Raw genomic sequence first — 14,980 nt, 5'->3', positions numbered from 1 at the left:
TTTTAAAGCTGTTTTAATGTAATTTGTAGGACAGTTTTGAATTAAAACCAATTTTCATAAGTTATCATAAATTTATGAAGAGTTGTAGGGTTAAATGCTTTTGCCCCTCACTTCGAGTTTCTTAGGAAAGGAAAAAAAAGTGATCAAGCAAAGGTGAACCTGAAAAAAGATACCTATTCTGATGCATAATCGCAAAATTTTATAGAAATCACTGTATTTATTTTCGATAAAATTGTAAAACTTAATAAAGTTTATATGGCATTTTAAAAGCATTTTGATATATATATATATATATATATATACACTGGTTATCATAAATTAAGGAAAAATCACAAAAATAGCGATAACTCTTTCAAAAGTAAGCCAAACCGTGCAAAATTTGCATATGTTGTCCACTAAGAGTAGCTGAGTAAAATTGCAATATGCAAATTAGTGGCGCTGCACTCGGCTTACGTCATCTGCCTGGAGCATAAAAGTCCAAGTTTGAGAGAAAGCACACAAATTTTACTGTGATTGAGGCATTGAAAATCTGAGATAGCCAATTCGTAATAATGACCTCTAGGCATCATTTGCCTGAAGAACTACGATGGAGAGCCATCGGAAGACTAGAGGCAGGGCAGAGTCAATCAGAAGTGGCCAGATGGCTAAATGTGAGTCCATCTGTGGTTCATAGACTTTGGAGGCAATTTCAAACCACAGATTCGGCATCTAGGAGGTTCAGTCAAGGACGGCCAACTGTTACGACCAGTGCCGATGACCGATATTTGACATTAAGTGCACGCAGGAATAGAACCGCTACTCCGACACATCTTAGATCCTCTCTTGCTGCAGCCACCGGAAGGTTGGTGTCAACGTCAACTGTGCGCAGAAGGCTCCACGAAGGTGGTCTGTATGCGAGACGACCAGCCATTTGCGTGCCGCTCACATCACGCCATAGGAGAGACCGTTTGCAGTGGGCCCGACAACATGTCCACTGGACGTCAGATCAATGGAGGCCTGTTCTCTTTACGGATGAGTCCAGGTTTAGTCTAGAAAGTGACAGTAGACGTTATTTGATATGGAGAGAACCTGGGACCCGTTATCATCCATCAAACATCCGTGAAAGAGATGCATACGGAAGAGGCAGTGTCTGTGTTTGGGGAGGCATATCCTTAGGAGGGCGCACATACCTCCATGTCTTTCCAAGGGGAACCGTGAATGCTCAGGTTTATCGAGACAACATCCTTGATGCTTATGTGCGCCCATATGCCGGGGCAATTGGTGATTGCTTCCTGTTACAGGACGATAATGCAAGACCACACAGAGCTCGCATTGTTGATGATTATCTTCAACAGGAAACAATTACTCGCATGGAGTGGCCAGCTCGATCCCCGGACTTGAATCCTATCGAGCACGTTTGGGATGCTCTAGGGAGGCGTGTATATGCCATCAATCCGCCCCCTCAGACCCTTGCCACGCTTGCAACTGCTTTACAAGAGCAATGGCTCTCACTTCCTATTGAACTGATAGACCGCATAATTGAAAGCATCACACATCGCTGTTTGTGCTGTATTGCTTCTAGAGGCAATCATATTCCATATTAAAGGTACTTTTTCTATTGCAAACCGATACTTCCAATTTGTTTATTTTATACATGTGCTAATTTCTATACTACTATTAATGTCTGATAATTTCTTTTTATGTTGTTTAATACCTTACTATGTGTTGTATATTGTGGGTAAGTTTCATAAAATTCCATGTGTAATTTCTTGAGTTATCGCGATTTTTGTGAATTTTCCTTAATTTATGATAACCAGTGTATATATATATATATATATATCAATATTATAATAAATAAAAACAAAAAAAAAACAAAAAAAAAACACGAAGAAAATTACGAGTTGATGTTATTTACACACTCCTTTCGTTAGTTCTTTAAAAAACATGATTAAAAGAAAATTAGGCTTATAATACCCTTAATTAAACAAGAACAATTGTTACAGTTTTTACAATACTTTTTCAACTCTGACACTCTTTTCATGAGATAACTTCTTTTGCCAACGATTTTGTCCCTTTTTTTTTGTTAATTGAAACCAGCTTACGCATTCTTGTAATTTTTACATTTTATCTTTGAAATTTCAATCTCGAAAGACATGCATGAAGTGACGCCTAGTCCAAAGAATCTAAGTTAAATAGTTGTAAGGCCGATTATTACGAAAACAATTAACTACTCTGGTTCAATGAAACAATTACAGTAAAACTTGTGTAAGTTGATCACTTCATGTGCATTGTTTTAGTGGCCAACGTAGACAAGTGGTCAACTTATAGAAGGGGTGGGACATTGTTTACTTTTTCGTTTCCTACATGTTGCTATACATTTAAATTTTTTTTTTACTTGACTTAAAAATTTGATTTAGCAAATGGCCAAATGAATATCTCAAGAAATGTGTTTAAACCTAAACGAACTTCAATTTGTTACACAGAAATAATTTTAATATTTAACTAACTTTTTAAAAAAAATTATTTTGTTAGTTATGCATGTGAAGTGTTTAATAAAAATAATTTCTTAAAATATCAGAACACGAAAACATTGAAAACTTTAACAAAACAAAATTATTTTAACACTTCAAAATTTATTCTGTTATTACTACACATATAAGCCTATTTGCTCACTATTGCAACTGGAAGAGCAACTTTTCAACTAACACACCTGTTTTCAACGAATGGTCAAAAGCTGAGTCCCTACAGTTTCCCCAGATGGTCAACTCACAAAAGGGTTTAGATTAGCTTTTTACACTATTTCACCAAACAAGTGAAATATTAACATACATTGCAAAATGACAGAAACTTTTCTGAATTTTTTTTTCTGGTCAACTTATGAGGGTTTTAGAATAGAATTTCATAATACTCCTAGACAAAATTAACTTATTTCAATGGTCAACATACAAGATAGACAGGTGGTCAAGTTACAAAGGTTTTGCTTCTTTATTATGTAGGAAAATTTCCGTTCTTGATAATTGAGGTCAACTTATTCAGATGTAAAACTTACAAGTGTGGTCAACTTGGCAGGTTTCACTGTATAAATAAATCATTAATATTCTTGTTTTTTTATTACGAAATATTAGGAATTTGTTTACATAATTTCTTCAAAACGTGTGTTAAAACTATGATTATAAGTTATTTAAGAAGAAGAAAGTCAAATGGAGTAAAAGAACAATTTTTGAGATGATGATTCTAAAAATAGCACGTTTTTCTAATCTTTTTACAATTTTTTATTTTAGTAGTTGTTTAACAAAACAAGGCATATCAAACATTTTCCTGATATAGCAATATTTTTTTGAACTGTGCAAAAGTTGAGAAATCATACAAACAACTTTTAAAGCAAATATTTTCAACTTTTTAAGACAAAAGGGTTAGCGCACAAGATTTTCTTTGAATGTTGAATGAAAATTGCATGCCCATAGTTTTTTTGTTCATTTAAAAAACAAAACAATCTGTTAAATTTTTCCCCTGTGCGCACATACGCATTTACTTTTCATTACTCGAATAAATAAGAAGCAATAAAAAAAATAAAATTAATAATTTATCTTCATTTTTCGTAAACAATAGTATTTTTAGTAAATAGTCAGCTGTTCTGCTTCGAATGATATTGTGTGTGATCAGTAGAATATTTTTAATTTCTTAACAAGATTTTCTTTCAATAAGAACTTAGCAATAATTTAAAAAGTAATTTTATTTTAAAGAAAAACATAAATTAAAGTACTTAAACGATTGATTAATATATTATTGGACAAAAATATACATAATAGAATTTTAAAAAAATTGCATTAAAATTCAATAAAAAAGTTAGAAAAATAATTCTGCGAAACACGCACAGACAGGTAATTTACAAATTTATTTTAAGATTAAGGTGATATATAAGATGTAAAGAAGTTTTAAAAAACTCTACTCTAAACTCAGCTGCACGACAGCCCATGGAGGGCCAAGGCCTACTGTGCCCATCTCAGTTTTCTGGACCTAGGGCTCTGGGGTGCAGGAGCAGATGTTCCGTTCAGGTGGTCAGCCGAACGCGGAACCCCCAGTGTTTAGTTCCCAATCATGCTTGGTACTTATTTATCGACCCACTGAAGGGATGAAAGGCTGAGTCAGCCTTGCCCGGCCCGAGGAACGACAGCGCGAAGCGCTACCGCTCAGCCACCGGGCGAAGTTTTAAGATGATTAAAAATTTTGACTACGCATTCGTATTAATAATTATAAAATATATATTCAAGAAATTGATAAATATATTATTCCAAATCTATGCATACGTATGTATATTATTGAAATTGCATCAGTTATTGAAAAAGAAAATCAAAAATTTAAAAATAATCACATTAAGTAAGCACAATCTGGTGCATAATCATATTCTATCAGAAGCACGCCTTTATAAAACTAGACATTCGTTGAATAAAGTGTTTTTTATTCAAAATGCTTTATTTATAATTTCTTTACTAAATTACAAATAAATTATTAAATGACTAAAAAGAAACATCGTATTTTATAGTTTGAAAGAAATAAAAATAAAAGGATTAGCAAACGATTATTAGCGAAAAAAATATGAATGAAATTTTACACTACGCGCGAGAAGTCAAGTTCCTCGCAAGTTTATCACATTTTAATATTAATCGCCCCATTTAATCATTTTTTTATTGTCGCCAAATTATTTTTTCAAAAATAATTAATTTTAATTTTTTTCAGCTTCTAATAAATAAAAACAGTTGAAACTTTAGATTTTTGTATTGAAAAATATGTAGATTATTATGGTATAAAAAAATTCATACCTTATAATTCAAAATTTTTTCATCCTCAATTTAATTAAATAATAAAAAATAATTAATAATTACTAAAAATTATTTTTTTCATGAAATTATCTTTGGGTAAATGAGTTTTATGAGTGGGCGCAATTTTCTTCAAATTGCTTCATTAGTTTTGAAAATATGACGAAAAACGTAAAAAGTGAAATTAACATTAAAGGGTACGAACTTTGGATCGCTCTCCTGACCAAACTATGGGGACCATATTTCCCAGATTGCGGCTACCCCCTATATTTTGAAGCTTAGAAATCCAAATATGTAAAAAAAAATACATGTTTATTCAGAGAAAGTACGTTTTTGTGTCTGATTTCGTAACTTAATTAATAGTTAGCACTAATTAATTAGCATATTTGAGGTCACCCCCGGGAACCATTAAGATCGACGCTTAGATCGTGAAAATCCGATCATTAGAACAAAAGTTATTCAGGGTGATATCTTTTTTTTTTTGCGGACTGTACATCATATTCAAATTTCATGTCAATCGGATGATTTCTTGTAGAGTTATGACAAAAAACGCACTTGTTGCATAAGTTTTGCACAACAGTATATATATATATATATATATATATATATATATATATATATATATATATATATATATATATATATATATATATATATATATATATATATATATATATATATATATATATATATATATATATATATATATATATATATATATATATATATATATATATATATAATAATAATAATTATATATATATATAATTATTATTATTATTTTTTTTTGCAGATTGCTATTCTATAACTTTTGTCATCCTAGTGTCTATATTTATTAATGAAGGTTCGGATTACATTCCTTAAAATAATTTTTTTAACTATTCTTTCATAGCTCTGGAATACAGTTTGGAAACAAATAGATAATAATGGTTCTGCCGTAGTTGTAAATTCCGAATTTCCAATGTTGCATAAATACCTAACAACACTTCCTTTAGTGCAATCGAATTATAAGAGACTAGGCTACGTCACTGATGATCCAGTTAATCTAAACTTGAGCAATGCTTTCCACTCAGATGAATTTCATATCGAATCATTTAGTACATTACATCTTCCAGCCATTTTTAACTACGATCGTAACTTGATTGGATATAATAGAGGATCAATCCTGAATCTTAGCTGTCTTGAAAAACGAAATACTACGTATGTTGCTTTTAAAAATGGTTCATGCATAGGATTTGGCACTATGAGGATCGGCAGTCGAGGACATGGAGTGATTGGTCCACTATACTGTGACAACAGTCGTGTTGCCGATGCATTATTGGAAACTCTGATTAAATCTCAACCTTTAACAAAGGGTTTTGCAATGATTACCTTGGAGAGAAATATTTCTGCTAGAATACTGATGGAAAGATTGAACTGCACTGTTCGATATGAATCTTTCGCTATGCACACAAACGAAGAATATATGAAACATTTTTCCGAGGTGGACATGGACAAAGTTTATGGATTGTTTTGCAAAAGTTTTGGACTGTTTTAAAAAAAAATTCAAAGTTAGCTTATTATATCCCTGCACTAGTACTTGTAAGAAGCGTGGTGTAAAATTTTAAAAGTGGCAACCAAATAAATGTAGTTAGAAACTAGGAAGATTTGAGCTCCTTTGTTAACAGTTATAATTTTTATTTTGGAGGAAAATAAATCTGTTGGAATTTTTTTTAATTAAACTTATTGCCTGCCTCTCTTTTAGTATACTTTTTTCTTCTGTTAATCCATTGTTCAAAAATAAATAAATAAATAAATAAATAAATAAATAAATAAATAAATAAATAAATAAATAAATAAATAAATAAAATTTTAAAGTTTCTTACTGGCCCCGTGTTTATCATGTCAGACGTTTAGTTTCCTCCTTGTTAGTTTAATTAAATAGAGTTAAGCTATTGAGACAGTTAAAAATTACAAACAAATAATTTGTAAAAAAAACAGGTCAGCAAATTAAACAGACGATAAGGTTCTTTCATTTGGTTAGATCTAAAAAAAAACGAATGAATATTTCATATCCATTTCAAAGAGTTCATATTTTATAAGTATATTTTTGGCAACTATGCCATTTTTAATCTCCCCTTCCCCCTTTTCAGTAAACATAAGCAAACCACAAGCCCCTCCAATGTTAGTGCTTACTACGTAATATAGAAACTATCATCTACAGAGAAACGAGAATATATAGCTTCTCATCTTAATAATCTCGTCTCATCTTCTTCTTCTCATCTTAACCATGTACACTTTTAAATGTTTTGCCGTTTAAAAAGTTATTTTCGGCAAATCAATCTTTTCGAAAACACACCATTCAAAAACATCCTAATATTATTGATATTGTAAGATCAAATTTAAAGCAAATCACGAACTTATTTTCATACTTGTGATGTTTTTGATGCGAATTACAATGCGGGAAGAAATTTTAAACAGCATTTGAAGACACTGATGAGTGTACTGAAACAGCTTAAGGTTTGCTTATTATGGGATCAACCTATACTTAACCTTAGTGGGCAGTGGCACTTAACTTTAAATCAGTATAGGGCAAATACATTCCGTTCATTTGCACCTAACCTTAAAATACTTCAGTGTAGGTTATACCGGGCAAGTGTATTCCTGGCAGTGGCATTTAAGTTTAAAAAACATCAGTCAAGCTAAACCGAATAACTGTGTACAGGGCAGTGGCACTTAACCTTTAAAAAGCATGATTGTAGAATAAACCGCGTGTGTTTCTTGCAATTCACCTCGACTTGTGTGAATTGCAAGAAAGACCACACAGTCTGTTTTTCAGGCTGCCCATCCAGGCCCAGGAGAAAATCAGCACCGAGAAAGATACAACATCGGAATGCCGCCAGCTCAGCAGCTAGATTCCTGAATCCCAGCTCCCAAGATATAGACTCGGAGTACCACCAATGATGTCGAGCACAGATTTTTATCTGTGGAAATTTATCCAATTTCATACGCCATTAGTCACCGTTGCCTTAGGGCAAAACTTTAGACGAAGAAGTGAGACGCCCGCTACTGCGGGCAGGTACTTCATCAAATTTTATATCAAGTCAAAACCGTGCAATGGCACTTCAACAGCTTGATTAATCCAATTAATGATCAGCGATTATTATGAATAGCAACATTCGATACACAGATATTTTCATTAATCGGAAGGAGAGCCGCGATGGCTCATGGGATAGAGCGTTCGCCTTCCAATGAGGTGAACCGGTTTCGAATCCGCATCCGGCTTGCACCGACCAAAGTGGTGACGTGAAATATCCTCAGTGGTAGACGGATCATGGGTTAGAGTCCCCTTGCCGTCAGGCTAACAGTGGGAGGTTCTCGTGGTCTTCCTCTCCATGTAACGCAAATGCGGGTAAGCTCTATCAAAAAGTCCTCCACGAAGGAAAATTTCTCCCAATACTCGATCCAGGAGTTCCCTTGTGTTCTGGATTGGGTTCAAAATTACAAGGCTACAGAGTTAAACATTAGTAGTCGTAAACTCATAAAATTGGGTCGGTTGTTCAACGACTGTTATAAAATAAAATAATCGGAAGGAGAGGGCCGGGACAGCCTGGTTGGTAGGTTACTGCGCCCATGTCCAAGAAGTAATGGGTTCGATCCCCGACGACCGAAAACTCCCTGTGTAGCAATTGGTGACTGATGCTCGCTAAATCTGTGGAGTCATAAAGTCCTCCATGTTCCACTTAAAAATCATACCTCTAGGGGTACTGATCCAGGAGTTCCCTTGTCTTCTGGATTGGGTTCAAAATTACAAGGCTACGGAATTGAACATGAGTAGTCGTAAATTCAAAAATTGCGTCGCCTGTTCAACGACGGTTGCAAAACAAAAATAAAATAATCGGAAGGACTGTAATAATCCTCTCTATACATTTCTTCGTTACATACAATACTGTTCTTTACTTCATTTTCTAATCACACTTCTTTTTTAAAAGAAATATTAGAGATAAAAAACTGCTTAAAACTAAAATATTCGCGTTCGCAACATACTATAGGGGGCGTTGTTGTATGAGACTAATACCTGCGATTTCTATATGAACACTGATTCAGTTACTTTAGAGACGTCTTTAATGTAGCACGTAGCATTACAACGTTCCTTCCTTATTGTGGCTAATTAAATTTAAAAAAGGAAAATGTTTAATATTCTCTCTTATGCAAACGAAAACAAAATGGTATCTCTTTTTATTAGAGAAGAAATATCCAAAACACACCGGAAAAATATTTGCACATTAACAGAAAAAATATGTATATTCTTATAAAAGTTAAAACCTAATGCCCGAAAAATAGTTTTACTAAATTTTATGATATAACATGAAAGATCTATTTAAACTTTACACTCCATAATTTTAAGAATCATATTAGTTCAAAAATTAAAATGAACAAAAAGTATACATAAGTCTCATAATTTTATGAAATTTAATTTAGTAAAAAAGGTTTTTTGACAAAAATTTTTATTAAAAAAATTTCAAGTTTCAATAAAAATCATTATTTCGAAACTAAAAAATGTAAAATAAAGAATGCTTACGATGCAAAACAAAAAAGAAAAACCCAATTCTAAAAATTCCTTACATTAAAATAAACAACTTTTATGTTTTTTCTTTTTTGATTCATAATCGGACGCAGAAAACCATTCTATATAAAACTATCATCAAATAAGAAAAAAATTACTTAAAAGTAAGATTTTTTATTTTATAAAAATTAACACTTACCTGCTTTATAAATCTGAAGAATTCCAAAATGATTTGTTCTTCGATTTTTGTTACGATTTTTTAGTGCTACGAAAATGCGTCTTTGGGATTTGCCAAAAATAGAACAAGATGCAATTTTATTTTTTCAGGAGCGAAATATTTTGCCCATTGTCCACCGAAATCCGATAAATTACTTTGATTTTAAATAAAGTGTTTTATTTTATGATTTGTCGCAAAAATTTTGGTGTAGATTGGTGGCATTAAAAAACCGCCAAATCTGTAGTTGCGGTGGCTTTATTACGTAAGTACCGAATTTTTATTCCATACTTTTTTGAATCATATTACTTCAAACATTAGAATATGCAAGAAGTATACATTAGCACATAATTTTATACCATTTAATTTTTCAAAACAATTATTTTAACAACAATTTTTATCAAAAAATTATAAACTAAAAAACGTAAAAAAAAAAAATTCTTAGGATGTAAAAAACGATTTTAAAAATTGTTCATATTGAAATAAAAAACTTTCATATTGTTTCTCTTTTTATTCTTATAGTTCCTAATCAGACGTAAAAAAGCATTCTGTAGAGAACTATCATCAAATGAGAAGAAAAAAAATTTACAAGCTAATTTTTTATTATAAAAATCATGACACTTACCTTCTTTATAAATCCGCAGAATTCCAAATAAAATGTTCTTCGTTTGAAAGTTTTATTTTAAAATAATATGTGCATAGATTATCCCTTTATTACTTTTAGATAACATACCACACATCAAAATTTTATAATTGTAAGATCTCGATATGAATTTGAATATGTAGCTTAAAAACAGAACAGCTGAATTCTAGTTGAAATTATCTCTTCTTTCAAAACTAAAAATACTTACCAATAAAACGATAAAAAATTTATTAATCATCAGCACAAATGACTCTATTTCAAGTAATTTGGATGATTCTTTATTGTTGTTTTCCGAATTATATAGATACAGAAATATATACCGTTCTATAATAAAGAAGAATATTCTATAACAATTGCTGTTCTTGACGTTCTGAATTCATATTTATTTATTGGAATGACGAAAGCAATGTTGACTTCACTTCAATTTGTAATGAACTGAAGACAGAAGAAATGCATTTTACCTTAAAACACACATCTGTAACAGTATGCGATAGCGAAATCGGAAGTTATCAGTTGCAAGTTTGTTGATAATAGAATTTGAAAATTATTGAGGAATTTTCTTCAAATGTTTGGCGTGTTCTGTTTCTGAAAGATTTAACAATGTTCTGGAGAGTTTTTTCAAGTTTTTCGGCTTTTTCTTTAGGAAAAATTTGCTTCTTATTTCGTGCAAAGAAAATGGCGACCGACTCTGCTAGTGATTCTGATGGAACTGAATGAAAACGTGATAAATTAATGTCTGATATTTACAGGCTCCCGCTAGAGGGCTTTCTCGAGCGTTGCGATCGCGAATTATGACTAAAAAAAGTATTCTAATCCTTTCCAGAAATTTTTTTCAGAACGTGCGATTCAAATAGCTATGTAAACAAAACCATGAATTTTGAACAGGATTATAAAAGTAAAAAAAAAAAAAAAAATGCTGGACTCAGCACTGCCTAAGGGGCCGTTCAAAAAGTACGTACATCCCGAAGGGGGGGGGAGGGGATTCGCTATTTTGTACGGTTTTGTACGATGGGGAGGGGGGGGTGGTATTATACAAAGTACGTACACTATAAGCATACACCAAATTTAAATTTGACTTTTTCCTACACACTCCTTAAATAAATATTTAATTTTATTTAAAACAGAATTATTTTAATTTTTATGAAAAAGGGGGGTAGACTAATAAAATGTACGTACTCTAAGGGGGGGGGAGTAAGACCTTATGTACGGTAATGTACGAAGGGGGGGGAGGGGTTTAAAATTTCTTCATTTTTGTGTACGTACTTTTTGAACGGCCCCTAAGTGTGGCAACAATTAAATAGAAGGATTATTAAAAACATAAATTTTTTTATTTACTAAGTACTTTGATATTTTAAGAGACACAGACATTATATCAAGCCTACTTCGAAAGACATAATTCGCGATCGCAACGCTCGAGTACGCCATCTAGCGGGAGACTGAAAATATCGGACATTAGTTCCCACAAAACCATTAGCAATGACGGACGCCATTTTATTAGCAGCAAATACGAAGCAAAATTTCCCTTAGGAAAGGGTAGTACTTATTGAAAAAACTAACCAGAACATGCCAAACATTGAAGCAGAACACGCCAAGCATTTGAAGAACAATTTTTCAATAATTTTTACCTTTCTATTACCAACAACATAACTTCCAATTTCATGATCACTTGCTGTTACAGATAGTGTGTATTACGGTAAAATAATTTTTTCTGTCTTCAATTCATTACAAATTAAAGTGAAGTCAGCATTGCTTTCGTCATTCCAATGAATAAAATAAGATTTCAGAATATGCACAGAACTGTATAATAGTTATAGAATATTGTTCTTCTTTATAGAATAGTATATATTTCTGTATCTATATTATTCGTAAAGCAACAATAAAGAATCATCCGAACTACTTGAAATGGATTCATTTGTGCTGATTATTAATAAATTTGTATCGTTTTCTTGGTAAGTATTTTTTAGTTTTGAAAGAATAATTTCAACTAGAATTCAGCTATTCTGTTTTTAAGCTACATGTTCAAATTCATATCGAGATCTTACATTAATAAAATTTTGATGTGTAGTATGATATCTAAAAGTAATGAAGGGATAATCAATGCATATATTATTTGAAAATAAAATTTTCAAACGAAGAACATTTCACTTACAAGGGAAACTAGGGAAGTGTGACTCGCCAATTTTGAAATAAACTAGTGGGATGTATGCCTTATGAGGAATAATTTTAGGGGGCAACATTTGTTTCGGCCCATAGAAGGTTCTGTGAGAGATAAAAAATAATTCAATATATAGAAAAATCGGTATTCTATTACTTCAATGCAGACTATTAGTTATTATAATTGTCTCATACTCCAATTAATTTTGTGGTACTGTACTATATAATGCATATTTATTGTCAAAATTGATTTCGAAAGTTTTATATATCTGTAGTTTTTCATAAAAACCTATTAGGTTAATTTAAAAATATAATTGACATCAAATTTTTTAAATTTTTTTCTTCGAAAAACTTTCCAAATTAATTGGAGTATGTAATTGCAAATCAATTAATTAATTAATAATTAATTAACAATCAATGAATATTTAATCAACAATTAACCAACAATTAATTAATAATTAATAAATTTTTTTGATTAATTTATTAATTAGCAAATTAATTCCAAATTAATTGGATTATGAGACAATTACAATAACTAATAGTCTGCATTGAAGTAATAAAATACCGATTTTCCTACATATTGAATTATTTTTTATCTCTCACAGGACCTTCTATGGGCCGAAACGAATGTTGCCCCCTAAAATTATTCCTCATAAGGCATACATCCCACTAGTTTATTTCAAAATTGGCGAGTCACACTTCCCTAGTTTCCCTTGTTAGAATTCTGCAGATTTATAAAACAGGTGAGTGTTATGAGTGTAGTGTAATTTGCTTGTAAATACTTTTTTTTCTTATTTGATGATAGTTCTCTACAGAATGGTTTTTTATGTCTGATTAAGAACTATAAGAAGAATTCTTTATTTTCCGCTTTTTAGCTTATAATTTTTTGATAAAAATTTTTGTCAAAATACTTTTTTTGAAAAATTAAATGGTATAACATTATGTGTTCATGTATACTTCTTGTATATCCTAATGTTTGAAGTAATATGATTCAGAAAAGTATGGAATAAAAATTCGGTACTTGCGTATTAACGCCACCGCCGCTACAGATTTGACGGTTTTTAAATGCCGCCAATCTGCACTTAAAATTTTTGAGACAAATCGTAAAATTAAACACTTTATTTAAAATCAAAGTAGTCAATCGGATTTCGGTGGAAAATGAGCTGATATAGAGTTTAGCATAGATTCAAAACAATCATATCGCCATATGAACTCTGATAAATGAGATTCCAAATGAAATAACATTTCCAAAACGTACGTTTACCAAGATAAAGTTTCATGTTGTGGGAAGTGATACATTTTCGTTTTTTCGGTAAAATATTTCGCTCCTGAAAAAGTAAAATTGCATCTTGTTTTGTTTTTGGCAAATCCCAAACACGAATTTTCGTAGCACTAAAGATGGCGACAAAAAAGAATTGTTTTTTTTTTTTTTTTTTTTTTTTTGTTTCGTCAGCATTCTTTATTTTACATTTCTTAGTTTCTAAATAATGATTTTTATTGAAACTTGAAATGTTTTGATAAAAATTGTTGTCAAAAAACTTTTTTTACAAAATTAAATTTCATAAAATTATGAGGCTTATGTATACTTCTTGTTCATTTAAATTTTTGAAGTAATATGATTCTTAAAACTATAGAATGTAAAGTTTAACTGGGCCTTCCATGTTATATCATTAAATTTAGTAAAACTGTTTCTCGGTCATTAGGTTTTAACTCTTATAAGAATATACATATTTTTTTCTGTTAATGTGCAAATATTTTTCCGATGTGTTTTGGATATTCCTTCTCTAATAAAAAGAGATACCATTTTGTTTTCGTTTGCATAAGAAAGAATATTAAACATTTTTCTTTTTTAAATTTAATTAGCCACAATAAGGAAGGAACGTTGTAATGCTACGTGCTACATTAAAGACGTCTCTAGAGTAACTGAATCAGTGTTCATATAGAAATCGCAGGTATCCGTCTCATACAACAACGCCCCCTATAGTTCGTTGCGATCGCGAATAATTACATCATTAATTACTAGTAAAATTAACTTCAACATTTTATGCTTAAAGCAACCTTTAAAATAAGTATCTATCACAGATCTGAGTGTCGATCATTGACGTCATATTAAGATGTTATTGAGATGAGGAGAAGTTCTCGTTTCTCTTCTGACTCAATTATATTTGGACAGCCCCAAAGTGAATGGGTTAGCATAAGTAAATCAAGCAAATAAATTAAATCAGTCAAAATAAACAACTGACTTGTATTCAAAATTGACATCTAATTTCACAATTTTATTTAATTCTTATTTGTGATTTTAAAAAAAATTAAATGCTGTCGATTTTAAAACATGCCGTTTATTTCTTATTACACTTACTCCGAGAATTGTTAAATAATATCTTCTGTGATTGTTCTTCAACAAGTTCGAAACATGTATCATTTTCGAACGTTGAATCGACAATAAATGATTTTCACAGAACTGCACCCGACAAGCAGTGTATTAGGTATTTTGTATACTCTGACAATTTCATGACAGAATATAACATGCTCCGACCCCTAACGACGGAGGAACAAATAATTGATTTATACTCGAACTGTTTGACGGAAATAAGAAGACAACGTTGATGTGTATCTCAATTGAAATG

At 31.2% G+C, this 14,980-nt stretch overlaps 1 protein-coding gene across 1 annotated transcript in view; it reads left to right on the top strand.

The window, feature by feature from the left end:
• LOC147814203 (uncharacterized) overlaps positions 1–6,532 on the top strand; it is a 57,088-nt gene extending 50,556 nt beyond the window's left edge. The window contains exon 4 of the mRNA XM_087159949.1: positions 5,689–6,532. Within this exon, the coding sequence (XP_087016075.1) occupies positions 5,689–6,333 (645 nt within the window). The 3' untranslated portion in view covers positions 6,334–6,532. The remainder of the gene's footprint in view (positions 1–5,688) is intronic.
• The last annotated feature ends 8,448 nt before the right edge of the window (positions 6,533–14,980 follow it).

The sequence above is a fragment of the Parasteatoda tepidariorum genome, chromosome 3 (assembly GCF_982258835.1).
Source record: "Parasteatoda tepidariorum strain Cologne lab strain chromosome 3, Ptep-v5.0, whole genome shotgun sequence".
Lineage (NCBI taxonomy): Eukaryota > Metazoa > Arthropoda > Arachnida > Araneae > Theridiidae > Parasteatoda > Parasteatoda tepidariorum.
Note: the sequence above shows the minus strand (reverse complement) of the source record. Positions and strands in the feature narration are given on the sequence as shown.